Source organism: Cygnus atratus, chromosome 18 (assembly GCF_013377495.2).
Source record: "Cygnus atratus isolate AKBS03 ecotype Queensland, Australia chromosome 18, CAtr_DNAZoo_HiC_assembly, whole genome shotgun sequence".
NCBI lineage: Eukaryota > Metazoa > Chordata > Aves > Anseriformes > Anatidae > Cygnus > Cygnus atratus.
The window spans coordinates 12,683,254-12,699,311 of NC_066379.1; the positions used below are offsets into that span (position 1 = coordinate 12,683,254).

At 59.5% G+C, this 16,058-nt stretch overlaps 1 protein-coding gene across 1 annotated transcript in view; it reads left to right on the forward strand.

The window, feature by feature from the left end:
- The first annotated feature begins 734 nt into the window (after positions 1-734).
- The window catches only part of DNAH17 (dynein axonemal heavy chain 17), a 36,925-nt gene continuing 21,601 nt past the window's right edge, over positions 735-16,058 (forward strand). The window contains exons 1-37 of the mRNA XM_035568652.1: positions 735-1,079; positions 1,702-1,895; positions 2,251-2,443; positions 2,515-2,614; positions 2,703-2,788; positions 2,967-3,092; positions 3,303-3,458; positions 3,529-3,615; positions 3,923-4,090; positions 4,326-4,442; positions 5,127-5,395; positions 5,512-5,707; positions 5,881-6,027; positions 6,337-6,445; positions 6,722-6,825; positions 6,908-7,048; positions 7,422-7,565; positions 7,813-7,995; positions 8,072-8,314; positions 8,413-8,582; positions 8,763-8,985; positions 9,058-9,174; positions 9,299-9,385; positions 9,594-9,746; positions 10,046-10,294; positions 10,508-10,630; positions 10,872-11,219; positions 11,298-11,389; positions 11,578-11,704; positions 11,940-12,092; positions 12,980-13,105; positions 13,487-13,594; positions 13,707-13,838; positions 14,363-14,523; positions 14,607-14,763; positions 15,149-15,253; positions 15,547-15,704. Coding sequence (XP_035424545.1) covers positions 735-1,079; positions 1,702-1,895; positions 2,251-2,443; positions 2,515-2,614; positions 2,703-2,788; positions 2,967-3,092; positions 3,303-3,458; positions 3,529-3,615; positions 3,923-4,090; positions 4,326-4,442; positions 5,127-5,395; positions 5,512-5,707; positions 5,881-6,027; positions 6,337-6,445; positions 6,722-6,825; positions 6,908-7,048; positions 7,422-7,565; positions 7,813-7,995; positions 8,072-8,314; positions 8,413-8,582; positions 8,763-8,985; positions 9,058-9,174; positions 9,299-9,385; positions 9,594-9,746; positions 10,046-10,294; positions 10,508-10,630; positions 10,872-11,219; positions 11,298-11,389; positions 11,578-11,704; positions 11,940-12,092; positions 12,980-13,105; positions 13,487-13,594; positions 13,707-13,838; positions 14,363-14,523; positions 14,607-14,763; positions 15,149-15,253; positions 15,547-15,704 — 5,897 coding nt within the window. The remainder of the gene's footprint in view (positions 1,080-1,701; positions 1,896-2,250; positions 2,444-2,514; positions 2,615-2,702; positions 2,789-2,966; positions 3,093-3,302; positions 3,459-3,528; positions 3,616-3,922; positions 4,091-4,325; positions 4,443-5,126; positions 5,396-5,511; positions 5,708-5,880; positions 6,028-6,336; positions 6,446-6,721; positions 6,826-6,907; positions 7,049-7,421; positions 7,566-7,812; positions 7,996-8,071; positions 8,315-8,412; positions 8,583-8,762; positions 8,986-9,057; positions 9,175-9,298; positions 9,386-9,593; positions 9,747-10,045; positions 10,295-10,507; positions 10,631-10,871; positions 11,220-11,297; positions 11,390-11,577; positions 11,705-11,939; positions 12,093-12,979; positions 13,106-13,486; positions 13,595-13,706; positions 13,839-14,362; positions 14,524-14,606; positions 14,764-15,148; positions 15,254-15,546; positions 15,705-16,058) is intronic.

A 16,058-nucleotide genomic window follows, 5' to 3' on the forward strand; every position in this document is an offset into this window, starting at 1 on the left:
AACCCCAAAATTTTGGTGCCCAGCCCTGTGGCGATGTCGTGTGGCTTCTGGGGAGAGCCTGGCAGCGAGGGGGTGCTGGCAGCCCCGGCCAGGCGAGGAGGGCTTGGTGGAGGGCAGGGGGCAGGCGGGGGTCTGGGGGCTGCGGGAGGGTGTGTGCGCGCTTGGAGGAGGTGCTGTGGGCAACACGGTGCTGGTCCGAGCCTCTGCATGTTCCCATCCGAGGCCTTGGCTTCTCATTTGATGGGGTGCTGGGGCGCTCTTGCAGGGTGCTGGGGGGAGCCCCAGGGTTCTGAGGCAGTTGGGCTGCAGTCGGTGTCGGTTGGGGCCGGTGCTGGTGCCGGTTGGGGCCGGTGCTGCTGCTGGTTGGGCTGCAGAAGGTGGTTGGAGGCCGCTGAAGGGCTGGGGTGCGACGGGGTGGGGAGCAATAGGGCTGGGCAGGAATGGGGCAGGCTGGGGGACAGCTGGGGCAGGGATGGGGCAGGCCGGGGGGGCTGCGGAGCCAGGGGGCGATGGGCCCAGGCAGGGATGGGGAAGGTTGGGGGTCAACAGAGCTGGGGGACGGTGGGGCTGGACAAGGACGGGTCTGGCAGCCCCCTGCAGGGCTGCAGCGTGCAGCAAGAGAAGGCTGAGGGCAGGCAGGGGCGCGGGGCTCCGTGCAGCCCCCACTAAGCCGGGCTCTGCCCGCCTCCTCCAGCAGGCGCTGGGGCTCCGCAGCCGAGCCCGGTGCCCGCAGGATGTCGGCGGCCCCGGATGAGCGGCACGGCTTCCTGGAGAGCTTCGCCACGCTGCTGCTGCGGCTCCGGCCGGACAAGTGGAGCAAGTTTGAGGGCAGCGAGGAGGCCAACGCCGTGCTCGACGAGTTCTTCAGGCAGCCGGACATGCTGGAGCTGCTGCTGTCGCTGAACCCTGCCGGGCAGCTCCAGCCGTCCACCTGCTTCCTGCCTGCCCTCAAGGGCAAGGGCATCTACTTCGTGAAGAGGAAGAAGGAGAACATCACCCGGGAGAACTGCCAGGCTGCGCTGCTGGTGGGAGACATCAGCCCCTGGCCGGTGGAGCAGCTCATCGTCGTGGTGGAGGAGGTGGGTCATTCCCACGGGCCACAGCTGCTCGGGCTCCCTTGCCATGGGGCTGCTGTAGCCAGCACTCGAGGGGGGCTTGAAAAGCAGCTGAAGGAAACAAACTGACAAATTTTCCCCAATGCTCACCCTGGCCTTGGCACCCATGGGGCTGCCCGAGCCTCGCTGGGTGCTGGTCACAGTGCTGGTGTTCTCCCGGCACAGCTGGATCTCTTCCCCTGTGCGGTTGTAGAAACGGCGTAATTCCCCCTCCACCACGCCCCATTGCTGGGGAATGTCAGAGCGGCTTTCTCTCAAACTTGCTGTGAATAGTCCTGCTTAGAGGACTGCCCACCAGGGGCACTGGGAGCCTCTTCCCAAACGTCGGTGCCATTTGGTTGTGCACCAGCCCGTTCCCCCCCCCACGTGCACTCGCTGCACCTCACCAAGCACTCCCAAGCCACGAGAAGGAGAAGCCCCGCACAGGGTGAGCGGAGCCTGGAAGCACCAGTCCCAGAGCCAGGCTCGTGAGGAATGCAGCAGCTGCTGCTGCCAAGGCTGCTGGGGCTGGCGACTCAAAGGGACATGGCACAAGCGGCTGCTGGCATGGAGAGGCGGCATGCCCAGCCCTGGTCGTGTCCTCCAGGTCTTGTCCTCTCTGCTCCTGAGCAAGAAGAATGTGTCAGGCTGGCCCGGGGTGGTGGTGGAGGACGTAGTGCGACGAGCCCGCAGGCTGAAGAACGAGATGTTCGTGATGGGTGGGAAGATCCAGGGGAAGCCGCTGCTGCCGCTGCCGGAGCACCTGGACAGCCGGGACGGCTCCAGCAGCGTCCTGGACTGGTGGGTGCTGCCAGCACGAGTCCCTCTGGGAGCTGCTGCGGGCGGCAGCGGGAGCCGGGACGCTGTCCCCTTCCCTGCACAGCCTGTGGCCACGCGTCAGCTCTGCTCCCGGGTCCCGGCACCGGCCTTGGGCTGCCTGTGCTGAACTGCACCAAAGGCTGACCTTGGTTCAGGTTAACGGGAGAAATCTGGTGGGTTTTACACCAGGTCTCTGGGTGCAGCTGCTCCTCTGAGCAGCCTGTGCCTGGTGGAGGTGGCTGTGAAGGGGCACATGGGGCTCCCCGGGGTGGTTCGGGGCTCCCCGTCTGGATTGGGGCGGGTTGTGGCACTGCTCTGTAACCTGGCCGCCTTCCAGCCTGGCGGGGCCGGTGGACAGTTCTATGCTGCACTCCATCGAGACCATCATCATCGACTGGTCCCACCAGATCAGGGACATCCTGAGCAAGGACTCCGCGCAGCTGCTGCTGGAGGGGCTGCACCCCTTGCCCAGGGCAGAGTTTGAGTTCTGGTGCACCAGGACGCGCAACCTGCAGTGCATCAACGAGCAGGTAACGCCTCACCCGGGGGCGGCCAGCACCGCGCCCCCGCAGCTGAGCCCACCCCAGTGCCTCTCCCGCAGCTGCTCTCGCCCCGGGTGAGCGCCCTGGCTGAGATCCTGGAGAAGGCCGACAGCTGCTACTGGCCAGCGCTGCAGGCCATGTCCCGGGACGTCAGTGCAGGTAGGGCTCCGGGCGGTGCGCAGGCTCCTGCCGCTTGCCTCGCCAGCGAGCTTTCCCAGCCGCCCACGCTGTTTCTCACCTGCGCCAGGCTTGCAGGAAGCCAAGAACATCAGCCTCTACCTGCAGCCACTGCAGATCCTGCTGGAAGAGATGGAGCAAGCAGAGTACGTCCAGGTGAGTTACACGTCGTGAAATTTCCTGGCCCTCCCTGCTTTCGCACTGCAGGCAGAGCCCCGGAGGCTGTGTGCAGGTGCGGGCACGGACGCAGCCCGGTTCTGCCAGCCCGTCGTCAGCGCAGGGCCTCCAGCGGCGCAACCGTGGGCCTGTGCTAACGGGGACTCTGCTCCGGCAGCTTCAGTCCTACATCGACAGGGTTCTGTACACCGTCTGCCTCACCTGGGTGCACTCGGAGCACTACAACACTCCCTCCCGGGTCATCGTCATTCTGCAGGAGATCTGCAACCTCCTCATTGAGATGGTACTGTCGAGGCTGCGTGGCACTGAGCCACCCCTGCGCCAGGGGAGGTGGCGTGGGTCGGGGGGGAAACCCGGCCAGGGCAGCGGGAGGCCCCCATAACACCCCCACCGGGCTGGGGGGGCTTGGGGCAGGCGGGGGCTGCAGGGAGCTGGGGAGGCCAAGGGGCACAAGGGGCTCTCCTCTGCCCACAGCAGCTTTTGTCTTTTCTAGACCCGTAACTTCCTGAGCCCTGAGGAAGTGATGAAGGGGCTGCAAGGAGAACTTGAAGAGACCTTAGGAGGGATCAAACTGAGCATTTCCACCATCGAGAAGCTCTTCCAGTCCTACAGCAGCTGCTGCTCTAACGTGCTGCCCACCTTGTTCACAGTAGGTGCTGGGGTGGGTGCGGGTCTGCCTGTGCTGGCTCCGCTGTGCCAACGGCCCCGTCCGCCCCCAGGAGAAGGAGCCCCAGCTCTGGGAGTTCCCCCCCTCCCTCGTCTTCAGGAGAATGGACTCCTTCCTGCACAGGCTGAAGGCCATCGAGGTGACAGCACAGCACAGGGCATGGGGCTGGGGGCACCAGGGCAGACAGAGGGAGCAGCACAGGGGCAAACACGGCCCTGGTGCGAGGAGCAGCGGCAGCCCAGCAGCGCTGCTCTGCCAGAGGCACCCAGCACCATGGCAGTGCCCCTGGCTGGGCTGGTCCCAGGGAGGATGCTCTTGGGAACGTTGGCTCATGTGGCACAGCCCGGCCCCGGTGCCGCAGCTTGGGCACTGGCAGTGCCAGGGAATGGGGAGTCGGGGCTAGGCACCCAGCTGAGCCAAATGGGGAGACTATTTCTGCTCACCAGGAGCTGTACGAGATCTCCATCGAGTTCCTGAAGCTGGAGAAAGCAGAGCTGGGTGGAGTGAGAGGAAACATCCTTGGGAGCCAAGTGTTTCAGATCTACGAAGAGGTCTCTGAACTCGTGAAGGGATTTGCTGACTGCAAGTATGATCCCTTAGATCCTGCAGAAGAGGTGAGTGAATGCTGGTGTGGAATGTATGCATTTGCTAAATGAAAAAAAAAAATATCTCTTGACGGAACATGCTGGAAGACCTGCATGCAAAATCGTCACCACGGCAACCCATGTGCTTGCTCTGGGGACAATCGTGGGCTCTCTTGGCCGATCAGGTTAAGCAAATCCTTCTGTAGGGGCTGGGGAATGAAGGCTGGAGGCTGCGCCTGCCTGAGCGCTGCGCTCTTTTTGACAGCAATTGGACAAGGATTTTGCAGAGTTCCAGAGCAAGATCCAGGACTTGGACAGGCGGCTGGCCACCATCCTTTGCCAAGGGTTTGATGATTGCAACAGCCTTGCCTCTGCAGTGAAGGTACCTGCGCTGCACTGCCAGCTTGGTGGGAGGGACCCGCCACCAGGCCTGGGGGGATCGGCTTCATAAGAATGAGCTCAAATAGGTGAATTGGGCAGAGATTAAACCCACGAGCGACAGGCAAAAGCTGTGGGAGAGGCTGAGTGCCCCAGCACGAGCTCTTGCTCTGAGCAGCATTTCAGGGACAGCATCAGGTTAAAACAAGGGAACAAAGCTGGGGTCCCACGGAGAGGCAGCCTGGGGATGTGGGTACTGGCATCTGCTGAAAACCGGCCTGTGAAATAGTTTTCTGTCAGAAACAAAAACAATTGACATAAAACCCAAATGTTTTTAATTCATAAAGGTTAATGGTTCAATTGTTAAATTCCAAACAATTTATTCAATGGAAATGCTGTGGATGATGTGTTTTCTTCCATTTAAAAAGAAAAATCCACGTTTTGGAGTTTCTCAGTGATGCTGTGTTCACCTCCACATTGGAAGATCCACTGCACAAAATGGCTTCTGGGAGAAAACGAGAAATTCACCAGTTCCCTGAAACTGGCAAATTTCCTTGGAATTCCCCCTGGAGTTTAGATCCTTGCACCCCATCTCCTGCACCGCGGGGGCTGCCCGCAGCCAAGCACAAGGCCCTGGAGCCAGCGGCACCAGCAGGCCCAGAAGCGAGCGCGTTTCTTCCCTTTCCAGCTGGTGCACATGTTCTCCTCCCTGCTGGACCGGCCCCTGATAAAGGCCGAGGTTTCCCCCTACTACTTGTCCCTGCTGGCCGCGTTCAGCGCCGAGCTGGATGCCGTGAAGGTGCTGTACGACACCCAGACCGCCCTGGCACGGGCCGGTGGCGGAGCCCTCCCCGCACACACCAACATGCCGCCGGTGGCCGGGCAGCTCCAGTGGTCCCTGGAGCTGCAGCAGAGGCTGGAGGGGCCGCACAGGGAGCTCTTCGCCATCAACCACCCGTGAGTGAGGCTCAGCACCGCCACCCACGGGCTCTGCGCGGGGCCGGGCAGGATGCGGCCTGGTGCCCATCCCGCGGCCTGCTGTGGCAGCTGGTGCTTTGTGGTGCCCCCGACAGCGCCATGGGCAGTGCCGAAGCCGAGCTGGTGTCCAGGAAGTACGAGGAAATGGTCGCACTGCTGCAGGGATACCGGGAGGAGACCTACGAGAAGTGGATGAGTGGGGTGGATGAGGGCTGCCGGTTCAACCTGGAGCAGCCCCTGATCCTCAGGGACCCCTCCTGCTCCCTCATCAGCGTGAACTTCAGCAGGAAGGTGGGTGCTGGCACGCGCAGCCCCTGCCCATGGAGCCCTCGCAGTCCTCCACTGCATGCCATAGTAACACCAGCATTAGCTCGCCCAAATGTACACCCGACTTCCTCGCAGGGCTGTTGAGAAACATTTTGGGTTTTCCTAACGAGCACTGTCTCCACCATGGTGTCTTGCAGCTTGCCGCCATCCTGCGGGAGGTGAAGTACCTGAACTTCCAGAAGCAGAAGGATATTCCAGGCGGTGCCAAGAGCCTCTTTGCTCAAAATAAGACTTTCCAAAAGTTTGTGGATAATCTGGATCTCATCACTGGCTGGTACAATAAGGCAAGTTGCAATGCGGGAGGCAACCTGCTGTGGTTTTGCTGCTGTCCCATGCCCTGAGCCTTGCTGAGAGCCTGGCAGAGCCACGCAGCGAAGGGGGCTCCAATAAGATGGGTCCCGAGAGCCCAGCGTGGTTGGGGAGCCCCAGCACAGCACCAGCATGTCAGGGTGCCTGACCCCAGGCACCGGCTCCTGCCAGCCCCACGTGGGTGGCCGGGGACCCCCCAGCCTGACCTGAGGAGTGCATCCCAAAGAGCAGAGCAGGTTCTCCCCTGCCCACAGCTCCCTCCTGCAGCTGCCTTTGCTCCCCAGGTAAAGCTGACAGTGCTGCCGGTGGAGATCCCGCTGGTGGCAGGGGAGCTGGAGGACATCGACAGCCGTCTGGGCACTGCGGAGCAAACCCTGTTTTGGCACCACGAAGGTACAAAGCCCCCCAGGGCAGGATCCTGCCTGTGCATCTGGGGGTCCCTGCAGACAGGAGCCACGCGCCCCAGGGGGACAGCACTGTCCTGCCTCCCACCGGGTCCCAGCAGGGCCTTTCACCACCTTTGCACCTGAAATGCAGGTTCCTAGCCCCCACGCATGGGCAGGTGGGGGGCAGGCAGCGTGTCCCCTCTGTGGTAAAATGCCCCCATAGGCTCACTGACCAGGCGGTGTCAGCATCATCCCCACGCTGCCATCTGCGTTTTCCTCCCAGGTGTCATGGAATACATTCAGGAGATGAGAGTTATCTTGTATGCCTTAGACAGCAGAATCCAGAGAGCAAAGTTAAACGTGGAAAATATCAGCCAGCTTATGGAGGTAGCATGATTTTGCTGGTTGCTTTACAAACGCCTTTCCTGGTGAGCTTCTGAGAAGTCACCCCGTCGTCTTTCCCTTGCAGGAGTGCTCAGCCACTCCCTTGTTTGAAAGGAAAGACAACAAGGAGACAGCTCTCCTGGACCTGGACGGGAGGGCAAACAATGTGAGCAAGCGCTACGCTGCCATTCGGGCAGCAGGCGACAGGATCAAGGCTGTGGTGAAGGTGAGGCACATCCTGCTTCGAGCAGAATGGTTTTACAGAGTGCTGCGTACCCTGACGCCGGCGTCTTCCCTCGTTTTGTAACTGAGAGTTGGGCTCAAATTTGGGTGCAACCTTCTGGTCTCTGCTGAGTTAAAACTCCTGGGAGAGACCGTGAAATACTGCACGCAGGAATTCGCTGCCTCCTCACGGTAAGGCCTTCGGCCACAGCATCTGGTGTAGTATAGCCAAGAGAAGGAGAAGGATCTGAAGAGCAGCCACACAGGACAAAGCTGTCAGCGGTCCTAAGAGAGGGCTCACTTCCAGAGTGTGGGGAACTGGTACATTTGCTGGGAATTTATCGACAAACATTAGGTTGATTTTCCTTGGCTTGCAGGAGAATGCAGATCTGTTTAAGGCCGATACATCATCGCAGATATGGCAGGACTACATAGAATATGTAAACGGAATAGTATTGGACGGATTCTACAGACTTATTCACAAATCCCTAGAGCTGCTGCTCACCAACATGGTCCCTGATGTACGTCCAGGTTTGCCCTGCTGCTCCACGTGCGTGCTCTGTGTGTGCTCGGGATGCACCCCCTGCATGCCTTTCCGTTCTGTGGGTGTTCTGTTCAGCAGTAAACGCGCCCACCCCAGGGCTCCCTGGGCAGCAGACACCGGAGGTGCCTGTGACCCCACTTCGTCCCTGCCACAGGGGGAACCGTGGGGCCGGGGGTGGGATGGGAATGGGGGCAGCGGCCACACAGGGTGCTGATCTCTTCCAGGACAACGTGGCCCCGTTGTTCGAGGTGCACATGGATCTGTGTGACAGCAGAGTGGGGTACCGCCCATCCCTGGAGATGTTGGATGACAACAGCTTCTTGGAGCTGGTGGAAACCCTTCTCAGCGACATCTACGGGTCCACAGAGTGCATGCCCTGCCTGCTGGAGGGGAAACTGAGCTACAAGGTGGGTCCTCAGCAGGTGAGCGAGGATGCTGCGGTCACCCCCGGCAGGTCCCCAGGAGCTCTGCCCATCCCTGCAGACCGAGCTGGAGGAGCAAGGGGAGCTCAGCAGGATGCGGGAGGAGGTGGTGTCACTGGTGGTCAGCGCCATGAAGGAAGGCGAGGAGTACAGTGCCAGTTTTGAGGAGCACGCCCATCTGTGGCTGGAGGACCCCGAGGAGTTCCTGCAGCACTTCCTCACCTCTCGCCATGTCCCCAGCCCTGGGGAGCCGGAGGAGCCCCCTCCCCACGGGCCTCCACCCCTGCAGCTCTTCAAGCAGGAGGTACTGGGGGGGGTACTGCAGGGGACACGTGGTGCCCATGGAGGTGCCAGGTGCCTGGGGACCGCCAGCCGTGGGATGCAACAATCTCTCATCCCCAGATTGACTTGTGCGAGGCGCTGTGTGAGGAGGTGTCGGGGTTCGCCAACACCTGTGTGTTTGGGGGGTGGCTGCAGAGCGACTGCCGCCCCTTCAAGCAGGCACTGCTGGACGCCATCAGGAGACGGGGCCTGGTGCTCAAGCAGTACCTCACCAGCCTCGTCACAACCAGGTAGGGGATGTGCTGTGGGGACGGGGCACTCCTGAGCACCCAAGGGCACTGCAGCCAGGGGCAGGGCTGGCTCCGCAGGGACAGAGCTACCAGGGATGCGTGCTGCAGGGTGCACAGAGCGCACCCAGGCACACACGGGGCTGCCCCGAGCCCCGCTGAGCTCCCCTGCCTTCTGCCCAGCCTGCAGGAGCTCGAGGGCTTCATCAAAGAAGCCACTGCTGGCTTGAGTAAGCCTGTGGAAGAGGGAGACTACGATGGGCTGGTGGAGGTGATGGGGCACTTGATGAGGGTAAAAGACAGGCAGGCCACCACCGACAGCATGTTCGAGCCCCTGAAGGAGACAATTGCACTGCTCAGCACCTATGGAGAGGAGATGCCCGAGGAGATTCACCTGCAGCTCCAAGTGAGTTGCTCGAGGCGTCAGGGCTGGGAAGGGGCTCTCCAGGGCCAGGCTGTGACATGGCACTCGCTGCAGGAACTCCCCGAGCACTGGGACAACACCAAGAAGCTCTCCTTCCGCGTGAAGCAGAACGTGGCGCCCCTGCAAACAAACGAGGTCAACATCATCCGCAGGAAATGCCAGCAATTCGAGGTGCCCGCATGGGTCTGGGAAAGGGATGGGGGCAAGCCTGCAGCTGCTCGGGAACACCCCTGTGCTCTCCCTGGGCCACCAGGCCCATGGCCCCAGCTCCCCCAAGACCCTGTGTCCCCTGCAGGTCCAGCAGCAGGCCTTCAGGGAGAAGTTCCAGGAAAAAGCCCCCTTTTTGTACACTGACAGAGACCCCTACAAATCCCTGAACAAGGTAGGGAAAGTGAGGGTGTCGGGGCAGGGGCTGGGCCCCGCGGAGGGCGAAGCCTGCCCATGCCACGCTGCTCAGCCCTGCAGGCAGGTTCTGGCCCCGCCGCCCCACAGTGAGTTCCGGAGGATGGTGCTGCCCCCCGGGGAAGGACACACGTCCCCAGGGCAGGACACACGGCCTCCGTCTGAGCCCTTTTCTTCCTCTCCACTAGCAGCAGAAAAGCATCGCCGCCATGGAGAGTGAGGTGGCTGCCCTGTCCAAGTCAGCCGGGCTGTTTGAAGTGGCAGTGCCAGAGTACAAACAGCTCAAAGCATGCCACAGGGAAGTGCGTTTGCTGAAGCAGCTCTGGGACATGATCAACCTGGTACGTGCTGCCGTCTGTGAGCCAGAGGAGCAGGGGCACGGGGATGCGCAAAGCAAGCTCTGTGTGCGTGCCAGGCTGGCCCCATCACAGGGCTGAGCTGCCTTGCAGCCACCGGCGGCCTCGCACTCTGGGGAGCACTCACTGCTGGGAGGGGTGGGGTGGACACAGGGCGGTTTTCCAGTATCGGTGCAGGTCTGCTGGTGCAGGGGGCGTGGGGGCGCTGGCGGCGCAGCTCTTTGTCCTGGGCAGGGATGCTCCTGCTGAGCGCATGTCCTGTAACGGGGTGTTTCTAACTTCAGGTTAACACGAGCATTGATGACTGGAAGACCACCAAGTGGAAGGATATCAATGTTGAGCAGATGGATGTTGACTGCAAGAAATTCTCTAAAGACATTCAGAGCTTGGATAAGGAGATGAGAAGCTGGGATGCGTTCACAGGGCTGGACAACAGCATAAAGAACATGATTACGTCCCTGCGCGCAGTGAACGAGCTGCAGAACCCGGCCATCAGGGACCGGCACTGGCACGAGCTGATGCAGGCAACCAAGGTGTGCCCAGCCCCTCTGTCCCTGCTCCCATCACGCCCCGACCCGTGTGGCTGGGAGGGTCCCCAGCTCTGCACCCCCTGGGGGAAGCAGGCTGCATTAGGGGTAGCTGTGCACAGATGTTTGTGCAGGCTTTTTAAACATTTGTGTTAAGGAGCTGCTCTGGGGAGCCTGGGGGGGGGGTGTCTGTGCCCAACGGTGCCAGTTCTGCTGCAGGTGAACTTCACCATGTCTGAGGACACAACCCTCGCAGATCTGCTGCAGCTGAACCTGCACAAGTTTGAGGATGAGGTTCGTGGCATCGTGGACAAAGCTGTGAAAGAGTCAGGGATGGAGAAGGTACAGCAATCATGTCTCGGTTTGTTCCCAGTTTGCTGAGAGCCCCGTGCTCAAACACGGCTCTGCAGCTGTGGGCACTTGTGCTCCTGCTGCCAAGGGCTGGAGCCCACGCGTAGCATGGCCCTGGCAGCTCGTGCTCTGGAGGAGGTTTTCGCGTGGCTGCCCTGCCTTCCTGCAGGGCCCCTGCCAGGGTTTGCCCTTGGTGCGCGGAGCTCGGCTCATTCTCACGCTTGCTCTAAAGGTGCTGAGCACCCTGAACACTACCTGGGCGACGATGCAGTTCGAACATGAGCCCCATGCTAGGACCGGCGTCATGCTTCTCAAGTCAGATGAGGTGCTCATCGAGACGCTGGAGGACAACCAAGTGCAGCTGCAAAACCTGATGACCTCCAAGTACCTAGCCTTCTTCCTTCAGGAGGTGTCGGGCTGGCAGCAGAAGCTGTCTACCACCGACTCTGTTATCAGCATCTGGTTTGAGGTGCAGAGGACGTGGTGTCACCTGGAGAGCATCTTCATTGGCTCTGAAGACATCCGCAGTCAACTGCCAGAGGACTCCAAACAGTTTGATTCTATCGATAAGGATTTCAAAGTGAGAAACCCAGCCCTTCCTGCGCCCCCACGAGCTTGTCACTGGTTCAGATACAGCTGAATCTTTTTCATCTCACAGGAATTAATGGCCGATGCAGTAAAAACTCCCAACGTAATTGAAGCTACCAACAAACCTGGTCTCTACAACAAGCTAGAAGCACTGCAGAAAAGGTGGGGTTTGAGTCATCCTGATGAAGCATTGTGGAGAAGCCTCCACTGACTAGTCTAAGGCCAAAGAGGCGTTTAATTTCTCCAGCAGTCAGAGTGACGTCTACTTCAACATAACAATAACTTCGCAGAGATTAAAAAACAGTACGTTTTTTTAACTGTATTTTTTTCTCTTCCTGGTTTCCTGTTAGACTGGCCATCTGTGAGAAGGCTTTGGCTGAATACCTCGAGACAAAACGGCTGGCCTTCCCTAGATTCTACTTCGTTTCCTCTGCAGACCTGCTTGATATTTTGTCTAACGGAAATGAGCCCGTTGAGGTATGGGTTGAATGCAAAGCCTGGAGGCAAGTCCGGCATCTCTGATGTGCTGCCTTCTTATAGCAGTTTTAAAATATTCTAACAGACAAAACAGCATCCCTGGTATGCTGCTTCTCAGGGATGCAGCACCCTGATCAGTACAGGAGTTAACCAAAGCTGTAAAATAGCTCTCTGCACTGGCTCAGATACAGCCGAATCCTTTTTCATGACTCTGCTGTCATGCCTCTGTTTGTAGGTGGCCCGTCACCTGTCGAAGCTGTTTGACAGTCTTGCTAAACTGAAGTTCAAGATGAGTCCTGACAAAAAGCCCCTGAAGGCTGCCCTGGGGATGTTCAGCAAGGAAGAGGAGTACGTGCCTCTGGACCAAGAGTGCGACTTATCTGGCCAGGTCAGTGAGGTCTCCTGCAAGCCTCTGCTTGGGGGGTAGAGCTGTGCAGACTCAGGACTGACACAAGCTTTCTGCTTGTGCAATAGCAGACTGGCAGCAGTTTTAAAATGCTTTCATAAAGGTTTTCATAAAAAAAAAAAAATAGGATCCGCATTACAGGTATCGGACGGAGCTGCAGCAATGTAAGAGAATAAGAAAACAAGCTGGCCTTGCAGCCCTCAGGCAGTCCCATTGTGCTGGTTGCTGTGTTCACTCCCAGCCCCTACTCCTTAAACTGCAATTTGAAGTATCCGGTGGGGCCACGTGCTGAGGTCCTTCATGCAGCTTTTTACAAAGCAAGGAGAAGTTTGCCAAGCAGAGCATCAGAGTGCCACCAGCCGCATGCCCTGCACAGCCCGCTCCCAGCAAGGCTGTAGCAGTGCGCGTACCCAGTGTTTGTAGGGGAAGCATTTGTGTGCATCAGGCATTAATCAATGAATGACGTGGCATGCGGGACCATGGGACAGGGGCTTGGGGCAGAGGGAACGCGCATGTCCACTGTGAACCTCAGTGCAACTTAGGCCCTAGGTGGGCTCCCCTGTGCCATGGGCAACAGGACTGCCTGGGGGGTTCCCCGGTGTTCGGTCCCCAGGGCCATGGGGGACGGTCCAGCTCTGCGCTGCTCCCTGTCTGTGACGTCCCCGTGCCCCTTCTCGGGTCAGCCAGGGCACAGGATGGCAGCTCCTGTCCCTGCCTGGATCAAGAGGTGACTTGCGTGTGTGCCAGCTGCCGTGAGGAGCTGCGGCCGGGTGGGCAGCTTCGCAACAGCAGCTGGCAGTGGGAGCTGCACGCAGCCGGGACAGAAAAGGGTTGCCGAAGGCTCGCTCAGAGTTTGCTGCTCGTGCCAGGTTGAGGTGTGGCTGAACCGCGTGCTGGCCAGCATGCGCTCCACGCTGCGACACCTGATCCCTGAGGCCGTGGTGACCTACGAGGAGAAGCCGCGGGAGCAGTGGGTGTTTGACTACCCAGCGCAGGTGGGGAGCTGCGTGGGGCCGGGGCCGAGCTGAGGGGCGCAGGGGGGGCGCCAGAAGGGTGGGCGTGATGCAGGAACCGGGGCTGTTGCTTCCCACGGTGCAGGTCCTGAAACGGGACAGCAGCTATCTGCTTCTGTGCAGGCAGCAGATTGCAGGGCATGGGAAGCCAGATGTTGCACATCAGTGCTGAGCTGCTGCAGCCTGGCTCCTTTAAAATTCTGGCTGAGAGTGGGAACAGTCAGTAATTTACATGAAAATCTGGTTTCCTGCCCAAGTCTGAGAGGAGGAGCACAGGGCAGCGAGGACAAGGCCTGTCCCAAGCCGTAGTGGGGTGACTTGTTTCCCTTTATTGCCACATTTTGTCGCTGTGATTTGTTGCAGGTTGCTCTGACATGCACCCAGATCTGGTGGACCACAGAAGTTGGCATTGCCTTTTCAAGGCTGGAGGAAGGCTATGAAAATGCAATTAAGGACTATAACAAAAAGCAGGTTTGCATCCCTGGGACCTTGTCCTGCAGCCCCTCCCTGCTCTCAGCGGGCTGAGGTGTCACAGACAGGTATGAAAGCACAATGCCATTTTTCTGTTTCTTTCCTTCCTCAGATCGCTCAGCTGAATGCACTGATTTCACTACTCATTGGAAACTTAGCTGCAGGAGACAGAATGAAGATCATGACAATCTGTACCATAGACGTGCATGCCAGAGACGTGGTGGCCAAAATGATCCTCACGAAGGTAGAGGTTACAAGATGGTGTTTTCACTGCTTTGTTTCTTGGCATTTCTGAGCGAAGTTTTTCTTGTTATTCTTTTATTTTCTGATACTTTCAAAGTATCCAAACTGTGAGAAAGCACAAAGAAGGTAAAAAGGTGCAGAGTTTGGGGTACCTGGGAGCAGGGGGCAGCAGCACAGCAGGGCTCACACCGGGCTGGGTCTCAGCCATGCCAGGAGTGCAAAACTCTGGGGGGTGGCAGGGTCCCGGCCACACGGCTGCTGCCTGGGACCTCCTGGTGGCACAGGCTCAGACAGTGACCCTGAGCCCCAGTGGAGTTACTGCGGGCCTTCCTTACCTAAAACTGCTGTGGTTCTGTGCTGGGACCCAGTTTGAGCCTCTGCCTCAGGGGAAGGAGTGCTAAAGGCAGGCCAAGGAGCAGCTCTCCTGGTTCCTGTGGCACTGGGGGGCGCAGAGAGCCAGGGTCCCCGGGGTGGGTGGGCTGTGGGTGCACGCTCCCCATCAGGAGGTGGTGGCTGCCCCCTCAGGTGGAGAGCGCCCAGGCGTTCACCTGGCAGTCCCAGCTGCGGCACCGCTGGGACGAGGGCAAGAGGCACTGCTACGCCAACATCTGCGACGCGCAGCTGCAGTACTCCTACGAGTACCTGGGGAACACCCCGCGGCTGGTCATCACCCCACTGACCGACCGGTAGGGCTCAGCTCCCCGCGCCCCCGTGGGCTCAGCTCCGCAGGGGGCACCGGCAGCACTGAGCCTGCCTGGCCTCACCCCAGGTGCTACATCACCCTGACGCAGTCCCTGCACCTCTTCATGGGGGGGGCCCCCGCCGGCCCCGCGGGCACCGGGAAAACGGAGACCACCAAGGACCTGGGCCGGGCGGTGGGCATGATGGTCTATGTCTTCAACTGCTCCGAGCAGATGGACTACAAGGTACGGCCACGGGGAGCAGGCGGTGGTGCCAGGCAAGAGCCGTCCTCCAGGACGAGGGGAGACCTTTCAGGAGGCACCCCTGCAGCATGCGTCCTGCCTCCAGCTGCAGCGCCCTGCACTGATGCCTGAAGCCAGGCTGGGCCCTTGGTCTCCTCTCCCCTGGCTCAGCTGCCAGCGAGGGATGTGGGTCCAGGCAGCTGCTGCCGGAGCCATCCCGGGGGAGCTGGGGGTGGCTGCAACGCTGCACGCCATTTCCCGAGGGAGCAGCACGAGGCACAAGAGCCGAGCAGCTCCCAGCAATTGAGCTTTGTAACAAATCCCGACTGCAGCCTTCTTGTGAAGGCTCTGTGTCTCTGAATCCTCTTTCCTTTGCTTTGATCTCCAGTCCTGTGGCAGTATCTACAAAGGGCTTGCTCAGACCGGAGCCTGGGGCTGTTTTGATGAATTCAATCGCATCGCGGTGGAGGTTTTGTCAGTGATTGCTGTGCAGGTAGGCGCCCTCCATACAAAACCATACCACAGTGCCTTCCAGTATGGGATGAGTCCATCGGACTTTCTAGTCTGAATTCTCAGCTGGTGTACTGAACTTGCCTAAAGTTACACCCGACTTTCAGAGGGACCCTTTGCAGCCACTGTCTGTACTGTGTCGCAGTGGGGGGCTCACGGCAGGGAGCGTGGCAACGCGGGGTCTCTGGGCACAGTTACGAGCAGCCAGCCCCAGCAAGCACTGGCAGCAGCGACCCGCGGGGCTGTCTGCACTAACACATCTGCTCGCCTTCCCAGGTGAAATGCGTTCAAGATGCGATTCGTGCCAAAAAGAAAACATTCAATTTTTTTGGAGAGACAATAGCGCTGGTCCCGTCGGTCGGACTGTTCATCACGATGAACCCTGGCTACGCAGGACGGACAGAACTGCCTGAAAACTTAAAAGCTCTGTTCAGGTACCTGCAGGCAGATGAGTCACCATTAACCAGCAACCTTCACAGAGTTTACCTCTGTTGTAGCACATCGATAATGTGGATAAAGCCTTTACTAATGCAAATGAGGACACTTGTGTGTCCTGTGCCCTAGTGTAAGAGGCCTTGGCACCCCGTGCTGCTCAGCATGCAGGGGAGGAGGCTCGGGGCAGTTGCCACTGTCAGCTAAGTAGCAGGGACTTGCAGAGAGGACAGAGCCAGGCTCTTGGAGGTGCTCTGTGGAAGGACAAGAGACAGCTGGAACAAGCTGCAGCAAGAGAAAAATTCAACTGAGAATAATGGAAAAAAAGTTCCCCATGGGGGTGGTCAAGCAGAGGA